This window comes from Physeter macrocephalus, chromosome 17 (genome assembly GCF_002837175.3).
Source record: "Physeter macrocephalus isolate SW-GA chromosome 17, ASM283717v5, whole genome shotgun sequence".
Taxonomy (NCBI): Eukaryota; Metazoa; Chordata; class Mammalia; order Artiodactyla; family Physeteridae; genus Physeter; species Physeter macrocephalus.
The window spans coordinates 44179742-44192296 of record NC_041230.1 but is presented as its reverse complement, the minus strand read 5'-3'; the positions used below and the strand labels follow the sequence as shown (position 1 = coordinate 44192296).

At 45.6% G+C, this 12555-nt stretch overlaps 1 protein-coding gene and 1 long non-coding RNA gene across 13 annotated transcripts in view; one reads left to right on the top strand and one right to left on the bottom strand.

Annotated features, from left to right (window-relative positions):
* CFDP1 (craniofacial development protein 1) overlaps positions 1-12555 on the top strand; it is a 157586-nt gene that overhangs the window by 125651 nt on the left and 19380 nt on the right. For 6 of the 8 annotated variants that reach the window (XR_003676381.2, XR_003676380.2, XM_028477418.2 and 3 more), the window contains one exon: positions 9199-9357. The exons of 1 other annotated variant lie outside the window; for it this stretch is intronic. Coding sequence is in view for 4 of the 7 variants with exons in the window: in XM_028477418.2 (XP_028333219.1) it covers positions 9199-9357 (159 nt within the window). In the remaining 3 variants the exon portion in view is untranslated. Of the gene's footprint in view, positions 1-9198; positions 9358-12555 lie in introns of those variants that run through there. One more of the 8 variants, XR_008615416.1, reaches the window with a different exon arrangement.
* LOC129391397 (uncharacterized) overlaps positions 2693-12555 on the bottom strand; it is a 40114-nt gene continuing 30251 nt past the window's right edge. Inside the window, exons 3-5 of one of the 5 annotated variants that reach the window (XR_008615421.1) lie at positions 12036-12140; positions 11532-11600; positions 2693-3283 (exon numbers count right to left, since the gene is read on the bottom strand). This is a non-coding gene — a long non-coding RNA (uncharacterized lncRNA). Of the gene's footprint in view, positions 3284-5036; positions 5148-9363; positions 11154-11531; positions 12141-12555 lie in introns of those variants that run through there. The other 4 variants (XR_008615422.1, XR_008615419.1, XR_008615418.1 and 1 more) reach the window with 4 other exon arrangements.

Below are 12555 nucleotides of genomic sequence, written 5' to 3'. Positions count from 1 at the left end.
CACGGGCCCAGCCGCTCCACGGCATGTGGGATCCTCCCAGACCGGGGCGCGAGCCCGGTTCCCCTGCATCGGCAGGCGGACGCGCAACCACTGCGCCACCAGGGAAGCCCCTAGAAGCTGTATTTAATAATTCCTTTAAAATTCTGTCGAAATGTAAATGGCCTGTTTGTGTTGGTCAATACATTATTCTCCCCAACTCTGTCTGATCATACAAATTAAAGCAACAGCAGTTTGCACCTCAAGGGGAAAGTGTCCCTTCCTTCCCCAGGCATAACCCTCATTCCCAATAAACTAAACATTTCCGCCTTGGAGAGCCCCCAGGCCTCCTTCACTCCCCAACTGCTGTGAAATGGTAGAGACCCTTCCCTGCTTTGCCCTGAGCCCCTACCATGGGAATGGTGTGAGGAAGGAAATTGCTGGAGCAGAGGCAGGAAGGGATGTGGCATTATCTCTTCCCCAGGGAATGAGATGCAACCGCAGGGGAGTGGGACAAAGGAGAAGGGAAATTCAGTAGTATTTCCTAGAGGTGTGGTGGGTGTGCCAGAGGGTTTTGCTTTGCCACTGACTTCGTGTCACTTAACCCTACGCACGCCGGGCCTCCAGCCCTTGAGAAGAGTATCCAGGTATCGAGGTGAGTGCTTCCGTGTTGGCCAGAGACCTCTGTGCTCACCACTGGCAGATCTAGTCTAGGACTCTAATGATGGTCTCATAACCATTGGCCTTTCTCCAGTTACTGCTTTTTCCCTTTTTAGAGACCTTCTTACAGCCAGAGCTTTATGATCCCTTTGAGATTTTCTGCATATTTATCCTTCAAATAGGGTCCTTCACTATTCATTCACCCCAGTCTGTCCTTAGACATGGCCAAGGCATTATAGGTGAGGTATGAAATAAGCAGTCAGAACTTCCTTAAGGTATTATTCTACATATTACACATTAATTACAAATTAATCACAGAGAAGAGAATGTACGTTTACAAATGAGAGCTCTGGCAGTCACCACATTACCCAAGGGGCCACACTTATCATCATGAGTCCTGGGCTGACCTGACACTATGTGTCCATTACTATGTGATGGTGCAGTAAGAAGTACCTACCTCATCTACATGGCATATTTGGCATAGGAGAGAGACAGATCCTAAAGGAGCAATATTCTGTAAAACAACCAACCTAGACTCAAAAGACTATCAAAGACCAAAAAACAAACAAACAAAACAAAAGGCAGAGACTGTGCTAGATTAAAGGAGGCTAAGGGAACCCCAGATGTGGTGCCTGATAGGAGGCAATGGAGAACAAATGTGAAGGCCATTGGGGAGGCATTGAGGGAAATGTGAATATGAACTTTAAGTTAGATTACACCATTCTATCAATGTGAGATTTCTTGGGTATAATATAAGGTGTTGTTTATGTAGAAGAATGTCCTTAGGAGACATACGCAAAGTATTTATAGGTGAAGGAGTATGAATCACCACACCCCCCAAAAAAGATAAGCAAATGTGGCAAAATGTTAATAATTGGTGAATCTAAGTGAAGAGTGTTTAGGTAATAGTCGTTCTCTGCTTTCAGCTTTTCTTTCAGTTTGACATTTTTCAAACTGGAAAGTTGAGGGAAATTTCTCAGTAGACCACACTGGTGTTCTTGTGCCATCACGTTCCATACCGCAGAAGCAGGAGTGCACTGGATGCTCGCATACCCTAAAGCTCACCCACCCACCTGGCAACGCAAGCCCTTTTGCATCTTCATACAGCATTTTTCTCTGCATTAAGTGTGTGAACCAAGCATTGCAGAGGCCTCACGTGCACCAAGGAATGGTGTGGGAAAGGACCCATTCTTTCCTAATGCTTGTCTAAATTTGACCCTCTCTGAAAGGTCTGAACTAGGCAGATTAATAAAAACAAACAACAATAAAAACAAACAATTGCCTTCTGTGACAAGGGGCACAAGCCCACTGAGCTGGTTTCAGCAGAACAATAGACCAGTGGAGGACTGTTCTTCACAAAGAGGGGCATTAACTTTCTCTTGGCATATGATGCAAATAAACTACTGCCCAGCAGATCAGTTAGCTTGTCCCAGAGAAAAAGTCCATTTCAGTGTCACTTGAGAGTCCCTAACCCCAAGTTACTTGTCTCAAAAATAAATGACCTTTATCACAAGAGAGACCAGAAACTGCAGCTCTTCTATAGGAAGAGCTGTCCATTTACATAGAACCAAGTCAGCTAGAATGGTCCTCCCAGCAGGAGCTCAAAGGCCAAAGCAGGCAAAATAGACCTCTGTGCTTAACAGGTAGGGAAGAAGAGTTGAAAGGGGCTTTCTATAATACAGTGTTTTAGAAGCTTAGAATTCAGGGCTTTTGCAACCAGAATCATCAGGTATGTTTCATAGACATGCTATAAAGATGCAGAGCAGCGGAAATCAAATCAGACAAACTTATGTTCCCTTTACTCTTTTTTTTTTTAAATTTATTTATTTATTTACATTTGTCTGCGTTGGGTCTTCGTTGCTGCACGTGCGCTTTCTGTAGTTGCGGCGAGTGGGGGCTACTCTTCATTGCGGTGCGCAGGCTTCTCATTGCAGTGGCTTCTCTTGTTGTGGAGCACAGGCTCTAGGCACGCGGGCTTCAGTAAGTTGCAGCTCGTGGGCTCAGTAGTTGTGGCTCGTGGGCTCTAGAGCGCAGGCTCAGTAGTCATGGTCGGGCTTCAGTAAGTTGCGGCTCGTGGGCTCAGTAGTTGTGGCTCGTGGGCTCTAGAGCGCAGGCTCAGTAGTCATGGTGCCCGGACTTAGTTGCTGCGTGGCATGTGGGATCTTCACAGACCAGGGCGCGAACCTGTGTCCCCTGCATTGGCAGGCGGATTCTTAACCACTGCGCCACCAGGGAAGTCCCTCCCTTTACTCTTGGATTGGCATAAGATCAATAAAACTGAGTAGCAGATCGTTTTCTATTTGTACAAAAACTGAAGCTGCTGCTATTTGCCAGCTTTTATTTCACCTTTTGCTGATAGATGCCTTTTTTTTTTTTTTTGGCTGGCAGTGTATCAGTGTATTTCTGGTTTTCCACTTTCCTGAGTCCTGATGTCCCATAGAATATTGTCAATACAATGTTGGGAAGTGAATGGGATTTAAACTCTTTTCCTAATTTACCACTGGTTTCCAGTCCATTTCCCTGAGTCATCTTGTCTTGGGCTTTGCGGAGATTACTTAGAGACTTACACAGGTGGGGAGTGAAATTGGCCCAGAGACTAGGGCTTTACATTTCATTCTTCGGGATTTCAGCTTAATCCAAAGAAGATCTGAAAGAGAATAGTGGTTTCAATCAGACAACTCTCACTGAAGAATTTCATCATAAACTTTCTTCCCATTTCTCAGGAAGTACCATGCCAGTTTCAGACCCTTGTATGGCTCTGGAAAATAGTCCATGGGTAAGCTACAATTAAGTCCACTCCTGCCTTGTAAACAGATGACAAATACTAAGGAAGCTGCATATCTCTGCCAAAGAATCTTTGTTCCAAATAATTTGCATGTTAGTGGTTAAGCAGGTTGTGAGAGAGAAGGCGTAGGCTTGAGCTGGGCTCTGTATGTTGAAGTTCTAAGTAAAGGGTCAGTAGTGCTTCCGTGCACATGTGTTGACCCTATCCTTGCTGATCCAATTTTGGCGTTTCCTTTTCTTTCCTGTTGGTTCAAGTGCAGTGTTAAATCCTTCTGTTATAAGAGAAGATTCACTTGGATAAGTCCATTATCAAATCATATTAAACATGTAGTGGTCACATACCATGGCAAGGCTTTGTACTACGCTGGGTGAGCCAAGAATAAGTAAGACATGGGCCCTGTGTACAGTAAGCTCCAGGACAACAGGGAAAATAAGAATATCCTCCCCAACCCCCAAATCAGCAGTGAAATTGGTGTGTGGAAGGGATCTCCAAAGGTTATCTGTCCTCAACTCTAGTATCAGCAAGGTGGAGAAGACAGGCCAGGTGTCAAAAGCTCTGAGTAGTAGACCCAAGTCTCCCACGGTGAACTTGGGCAGATTTCTTAACCTTCTTAGATTTTAGTTAACTCATCTCTAAAATAAAGAGGTTGCATTAAACAGCCTCTCAGCTGCTCCCTGTTTTGTGTCCTAATAGTATTTGGTCACAGTTTTTTTGGATGATGATCTCCTCTACTAGATTTTCTCCTTGAAGCCAAAGATTATGCTTTATATATTTTTGTGTCCCCAGTTCCAAGCACATTGTCTGGTGTACAGTAATTTCTGATTAATCTTTGTTGATGAGTCCAATGAACGAATAACTCTAAATTCATTCCCAAACCTCAAATTCTATTCTGTGAGACAGCTGGGTGCCTGAGGCTGATTTTAAAGATCATGGGAAAGATGTTCCCACCTTTTCTTCACAACCAGTTGTTGTGCCCTGTCATCCTTTCTGTTTCTGTTTAAGAAGTTATTTTCCCAGCTCCTTTCCAGTACCTCTCATAAATAAACAGCAGGATCCAGAGCATCACTGAGCATGGCCAGATAAAGCAGTGCTTTTGCTACGAAACAAATCATTTGGGTGAATCTGTGGCCATGCTCATGGGACTGGAGCAAAGAAAACATGTTACTTTAATATCTTTATAATAGACTCGACAGGATGGAGTTTATCATTTAGTTGCAGTGAATTTTGTTAAACTTGCATTCTGGGGGCTAAAAGGCAGCATAATTTCTAGCAAATTATCATTGTAAACTTTGAATTCAGAAAGGAACAAGACAATGGTCATTTTGCCCTTTTTGTCCCTTTTACTCTTCTGAGATTCTGAATATTTTTTTGTGAGGTCTTGATTGGTGTCTGGTGTCGGGACACGTCATCGGGCTTGGTACGGTGGGAAGGGAATTGGGATAATTGCTGATTGATGGAGAACAGGACAGAAAGCACAAGAAAAAAGGCTTACTGGTAAGAGGCTCTTTCACAAGTGTGTTGTGCACTCAGCCATACTCTCTCATGGCACGGAAGCCAGCTGCTTAGGGTGAAGGCCGTGCTCCTCAGACAGGATTAGTCCTCACATCGAACTTACGGTCATAAGGTTAGTAGAGTAGGAGGCGGCGGTTGAAATGTCACTGTTACATTGAAAGCATCTCGGCAGCGGTAGTCTGGACATGTCTGAGTATAACCTTCTGGATGCAGTCTGTGAGGGAGCAAGTGCAGGGTGCCTTCCTGTGAACTTTGACCTCTAACAGGTGGGTGAAGGTTCTCTCGAATGTGGCTTCTGTGACACAGCTCATCCCACTTTAGAACCAAGACTGGAAAATCTGCAGCTGGGGGAGGGGTTGGGCTGTCAAAGCCGACTTTCTGGTAGTCCCTTGCCATTATGGCTTAGGATCCAGAACAAAGAGAAGTCCGTGTTGCTGTTGCTCTGATGCCTGAAACTGCACTGGTTCCTGCCGACAGCAGAGAGGTCTCCAAGGGAATTCGGACCTTCCCCTTTCCCCGGTTTTCCAGTGTACACACCTGCTAAATGACTGTGGGGTGCCAGTGCTGAGTTGCTCCCTCCTGGCCTAGCTGCAGTTCTGAGAGGGGGAGCCGTAGGCTGAGGCGCTCTCTGCAGTTTCCTTCACAGCAGAATAGAGACAGCCAGCAGCCACTGCCCAGAATCTGGCTCTTTCCTGCCTGCCTCAGCCTTCCCGAAAGCCCGATTGATGAACTTTAACAGCAGAGATGGGTCCAAGGTCAGGGTAAATCTGCCTTCCTGAAAATTGCAATGGAATGATGCCAGGATTATGTCACTAAAGCCCCATTTCAAGGTGGGGAGTGAGTGTGAGACTGCACATTCCAGGCTCCAGGAACCAAGTGCTGGTCTCTCAGGGATGATGAGCCTCTGCAGGTTTTGGCTGCTACTGTAAATGTGTCGTTCACTTTGATTTAGCCTCAAATACAAGATGGGTAATTTTGCTTTTGAGGCCATCAAATTAGGATGTGTTAATGATCGTGTTAACGTGTTAATGATCCAATGCAAGCAGACATAGAAGCTTCCTCCTAAAGCATAATAGCACAGGTGAAATTTTGCTGATATTCATTTAAAGGGGGATTATGACTTTTCCTTTTCTAGAACCTTTTTCACTGCTGTGCGGCAAAAATCATTTTCCCATAGACTTCTCGAAGTGACTTGTTGAAAAGATGGTATATTCTGGTAACACTCTCAGAGCTGTAGGCTCTCGGGGAGAGATGGTGTACAGAGCCCTGGTGCTGCCCAGATAAAATGGGGAACCCTGGGTTGCTGAGAGCTGATTGGCAAATATAAGTGGAAATTCCTCCCCTTAGAATTCCCCAATTTAGAAGTGTTCTGAACACCTTTATTCTACAAGAATCTGATTCTCTCCCACTAATTGGTTCTGTGATCCAGGTGACATTGTTGAGTTTATCAAGTGTCCACTGTTTACAGAACTATATCCATGTGCCAGAGAGAGATTTGGAGACCCAGAACTTAAGTATCCACACGATATAGAGCCTGCAAAGGGAAAGTCATGCTTCTCCTCAACATCTTTGTTAGATTCCCCTCAAAGCAGAACCTTAGGTAAGGCTTTGAGTGCAGGTGGTTTATTTGGAGAGATGTCCCAAGAAGCAAGAGTTGAGAGGGTGGGAAAAGTGAGGCAGGGAAGGCAGGAAAGCCAATACAAGAGTGCACGCATTTCCAAGGCCATGAGCCATCAGGACTTCTGAGAAGCATTCAGTGTACCTCCCAGGACTGCCTATGTGAGGACAAGAGGTTGGGCCGTTTAGCCACCAGCTCCTGTCCTCCACAACCACTCCACCACAGTGCTTCTGGCATGTAGGCAGGGTCAAAGGACACCCTGCGGCCAGAAATGGAAAGCCTCCAGGTGTGTGGTTTTGGTGAGATGTTGTCCGCTGTGGCTCTGAGCTTCCTCGGAGCCGACCAGTGCAGCAGCAGCTGAACGTAGAGCCTTCAGGCACCTGTTACAGAGAGGAGCAGTGCCGTAATGGGAAAAGAACAGGGGTGCAGTAGAAACACCAGCAGGAGGTATCTAGTTCAGAGATTGAAGGAAGGGTCCGGGAAAGCCTCCTGCAGGAAGCGGTTTCTAAGCTAAGGCAAGACCAGATGAATGGGAGGGAGACCGGGAGAGGTGAACTGCAGATGTGGCTGGAGTGTAGGTTGCAAGGGGAGATGTGTCGAGAGAAGAGCAGGAGGAGCTCTGCGAGTGAAGGAGTTTAGACATTATTGTAAGAGTAATTAGGGGTCAAGGAGGAGACATTAACCAGAAAGACGTGATAAGCTTCATATTTTCAAAAATTCACTGTGAAGACAGCATGTAGGATAGATGCCAGGATGGAGCAGGTGAGTGCCGGTGGGACAAGACAAAAGTCAGGGAGACAAGTGAGGAGCCTGCTTCATCACCCAGGTGAGAATATAAAAATGAGAACCAGGACAGTAGCAGTGAAGCAGGTGAGAAAGGGAAAGATTTGAGCCATATTAAGTTTCTGCCTCCCCACTTATGCTCTGTTCCTGGTAAAATATAGTCTGTGTGTGTTGATGGAGAAATTGTTGTAGGGACTGTTATCCGGAAAAGAATTAGAAGACATGAATCGAAAGCTCATAAAGAGCTCTCTGGAAAATCCTTAAGCAAATGGGGAATAAAATAGCTGTCAGAAAATCTCTCAAGTAAATTCTCACGTTAGAAGTGAGACAGCACAGTGCACCACACTGAGGGTCAGAAAAGCCTCGTTTTGCCCTGGATCTGCATCTTCTGTTGGTTTGACCTTGGTTGTATCATTTAACCTCTCTGCACTTTATTTGTCCAACTCAAAATGAGGACAGTGATGCCTGCCCAGCCTCTTCTGAGTTGATCTTAAGCTGACCGCCTGTAGTAGGGTATGACCACAACAGAGAAGCTAATGAGAGTGTGGAGGGTAATTGTTCAGCCCCAAGAGTCTTGTGTTCAGTGTGGACACCGGCCTATCGGCTCATTCCAGGGCAGAGGTAGTGAGCCACCCCTCACTGGCACTGTGCTGCAGGAAGGTGGGATTTCAGAATGTTGGTGAGACACAAGATCATCTTGAAGTTCCTCCTCCAACTCTGAGACTCAGTGGTTGGTCCTCTTTCACAGGCACTAGGGAGAGTAAGATGAGGAATGGCTATGAAACACTTGGATAATGAGCCTTCTAGGCAAGGGAGAGGTATTATTATTGATGTTATCAGTAGGCCTTGTGATGTTAGCTCAGAGAGTTTTTAAATGTTTTAACCCTCTTGCATATCCCAGTAAAGCAGAAAATGACTTCTAGTTTCCTGTATGCTGGTATATAACTTGTTTTACTTTCTAAAGAGACCAAAAGCCATGTTCCTTCCTTACTTCCTTCCCCTAGTACCACCTTCTTACTAGCTGCATTCCGTCTTGCTTATTTTATCTCATACATTTAACATTGACTGGAAACATTTGACCTGCCAGGACTTGAACTTGGGCATATGGGGTTTCTCCCACCATCCACGACAGCATAACCAGCAAGTAGAGCACAGTCTGTACATTCCCTGCTTTCAGGATGAGGAATGTTCTCCACCTCCTGGGAAAAACCAGGGTCCTGACTCACAGGAGTTGAAAGGAAACTGATCTTAGAGTCTTTTTAATATACTGTAACTCTTGCTCATCAGTGTTGGGATCTGGTTCTCTTTCTCTTGAAAGGATTCCCTGGGGCTTTAGTGCACAGATGATGACAGTGATTCAGGATGGATAACATTTATTGCACCTTTGCTCTGTGCCAGCTGCTGTTTTAAGCACTTTATATAGAGGATACACTACAGCCCTGTGAGTAAGCGTTCACTTTGTAGATTAGGAAACCGAGGCAGATGTAGTTAAATACCTAGCCTAAAGTCACATGGTTCGAGCTGGAATATGAAGCAAGGCATGTGATTGTAAAACCATGTCTGAATCATGCTGCACTTCTCCCTCCTTGCAAGCAGAGACCTGTCTGTCATACAGAGCAGACAGAGGTCTTCAGGATTTCCTATCCCCAGGTCGTTAGAGTGGTCAGAGGTATTGAGCAGGAAAAGTGCATTAGAATTCTGGTCTCCTTACTGTGCTCTCCACACCAGACAGGAAGTACCCTGGATGCAAACATGGCTCCCATTAAGATAAGTAGCTTGAATCTAGGGAGGCCCGTGCCAATCAGAAAAACCATTAATCAAGAGTTTTTACCTGCTGCGTGTTTCATGTTTTTGCTTTCCCTAGGTTAAAAAGATCAAGTGGCATGAGCAGCCTTTTGGGGAAAATAGGAGCCAAGAAGCAGAAGATGAGCACCCTAGAGAAGTCCAAGCTGGACTGGGAGAGCTTCAAGGAGGAAGAGGGCATTGGCGAAGAACTAGCCATCCACAATCGAGGGAAGGAGGGGTAAGAAGTAGTGCATTCTATTCTCTAAAAGTCCTCAAAACCCTGGGATAGTTCATTGCACACGCGCCACCTAATTTAAGTAGGCAGGAGCTTTTCACGGTAAAACAGAAAACATGAGTTCTTTGGTTTGTTGTTGAAGCTCTGTTCTAAAGTGGGCAGGCCCTGTCGGTGAGGAAAACACTGGGGTGACAGGAAGGGGGCGGGAGGGCACGTGAGCAGCACTTCTCTCGGGGAGAGGCACGTCTGTCAAGCTGAATTTGCTGAATTACAGCTCCCGTGAACTGTAAGTCACCTCGTTTGTTCATGCGGTCAGATCTGGCTCACCGTATCAGCCCCTGCCTCATCTGAATTATTTGGCCTTCTGAGGAGCCAGACGAGCTCAGTGCATCAGACGCAGAGTCAACAGAGCGCCTAGATGTTGTCGGGTATTGTGGGATTTTTTTTGTCCGCGTCATTATGGCCCGGGGTGGGGCTTCACCTTTGACTTCAACCTATGTGACACACCAGCCCTCAGACAGCATCTGGGCCATCACGTGCACCCTCTTCCTCTTCACTTTGGAATACAAAGAGGATGTCCATAAACTGTGTACAGGAATGTCCTGAGAGAAATAGTATTCACTGAGTACTTAGGAACCTCAGAAGGAGCCAAGAACAAAGTTACTACAGAAGTGGGTCCGTGGCTCAAGGTCCACACTCCCCGCCCCTAACAGTGAGAGGAAGTGTGCGTGGCCCGTCAGACAGCCCTGGTACTCCCCATGCTGCCCCTCTCCAGCAGGGGCTCTCCCGCAGTCGCTGTGCCTCCCGGAGGCTCAGCTCCTTCACCAGTAAAACTGAGATGATAATACCACCCTTAGGGTGGTTGTGAGGCTCTCGTGAGACAAAGCATCTGATATATGTATCATGCATATATGTATATAGCACAGGCAGACCTCAGAGATATTGCGGGTTCTGTTCCAGGCCACCACACTGAAGCAAATATCGCAGTAAAGTGAGTCATGTGAATTTCTTGGTTTCCCAGTGCATATAAAAGTTATGTTTATATGATACTGTAGTCCGTTAAGGATGCAAGCATTATATCTAAAACACAATGTACAAGCCTTAATTAAAAAAATACTTTATTGCTAAAAAATGCTGACAATCATCTGACAACACAAGATTGCCACAGTCCTTCAATTTGTTAAAAAACACAATATCTGCAAAGTGCGATAAAGTGGAGCACAATAAGAAAGGCGTAAAGCCCTGTCCACATAAAGCCCTTTGCAGAGCTCCTGTCACTGTCACTTAAAGGTGTGTATCAAGTGGTAGTCATTCAGGTTATTTATAAGCTAAATTATAGTAAAGACAGGTGAGGGATTTGTTTGGGGGTTCATTTTTCTAGATTAGGTTTCACGAGTATTTGAATGAACGTAGAAGCTGATCAGTATATTTAAAAAAAAATGTCTTTAATGACTTTATGAGCTTGTTTAACTACCAGACTTCTAAGTCCATCTGTCAAAGATGGTTTGCCACAGGACAGAGGTAGAAGTACCATAGCCATCTGGGGAAGGGCCCACAAGAAGGCACAAGCGGGAGTCAGTGTTACCTGCAGAAGGCCTCTGATGCATGCCCTGAACCTCCCCACTCTGACTCAGCTCTAGTAACTCAGCCCCGCCGCTTCTCCATGTTTGCCTGGTGATCTCAGGCATCAGAGGAACTGCCAGTGCGTGCCACACTTTACTGCTTCTCTGGGGATTGATTATATGGGTTAGACAGTGTTCGTTCTGTTAATAGAGGTCTTATAAAAGTAAGGAGTGGTGCTGTTGAAGATAAGGGAGAGATAAGAAAATGTAGGCTGGAAGAGAAAACAAGATTAAAAAGGATATCTGCCTAATGCGGACTTTTCAGGCAATGGAAAATCACATAACTGGGTTAGGGAACAACTAATAGCATACAACTTTTAAGCTCTTTGCTTTTCCCTCTGTCTCTGAGCCTTTTCCGCCTGGCCAGATGATTCCACAGATCTGATTGTATTTTTCCAATGCAGATCTGATGACTTCTGTGCTCTGCCTTTGGCTCTTCTCACCTGCCCTCTCTAGTGCCCACCCCATACCTCCACTCACTGCCTTTCCTAGCTCCTGGCAGATTAAAGGGCCCAACCCCTAGTCCAGGGAAGGAACTATTGCTCTGGTTCTTACCTTGGCTAAGCTTGAGAATCTTCTGGGGGTTTTTCCAGAGTTACATGACAAGGGCACCCCTGTGCACTGCTGAATCAAGAGTCACAGATTATCTGTGTGGTGTGTGTATGTATACACACACACACACACACACACACACGCACACTGGAATATTACTCAGCCATAAAAAAGAATGAAATTTTGCCGTTTCCAACAACATGGATGGACTTGGAGGGTATATACTTAGTGAAATAAGTCAGACAGAGAAAGACAAATACTATATGATACCACTTACATGTGGAATCTAAAAAATACAACAAACGAGTGAATAAAACAAAAAAGAACTTACAGATATAGAGAACAAACTTAGTGGTTACCAATGGGGAGAAGGAAGGGAGAAGGGGCAAGATAGGGGTAGGGGATTAAGAGGTACAAACTACTATGTATAAAATAAATAAGCTATATGGGAATATAGCCAGTATTTTATAACTATATGGAGTATAACCTTTAAAAATTGTGAATTACTTGGGAATTCTCTGGCGGTCCGGTGGTTAGGAACTCCGCGCTTCCATTGCAGGGGGCATGGGTTCAATTCTTGGTCAGGGAACTAAGATCCTACAAGCCGTGCGTCTGGGCCAAAAAAAAAAAAAATTGCGAATTACTACGTTGTACACCTGAAACTGATATAATATTGTACAGCAACTATACCTCAATTTTTAAAAAAAGAGTCACAGATACCTGTATCTTTAAATCACTCCTCAGGTGCTTCTCATGCACAGCCTGGCTTGAGACTCACTAGACCACAGCAACTAAGTTCTAGAAATGAGAGCAAGACAGTCAGCTGCTGGGTGAGCCTATCCAGCACATATGTAACTTAGAGAGCTGACTTCAAAACAGGGAGTGTCGGGCTTCCCTGGTGGCGCAGTGGTTGAGAGTCCGCCTGCCGATGCAGGGGACACGGGTTCGTGCCCCGGTCCGGGAAGATCCCACATGCCGCGGAGCGGCTGGGCCCGTGAGCCATGGCCGCTGGGCCTGCGCGTCCGGA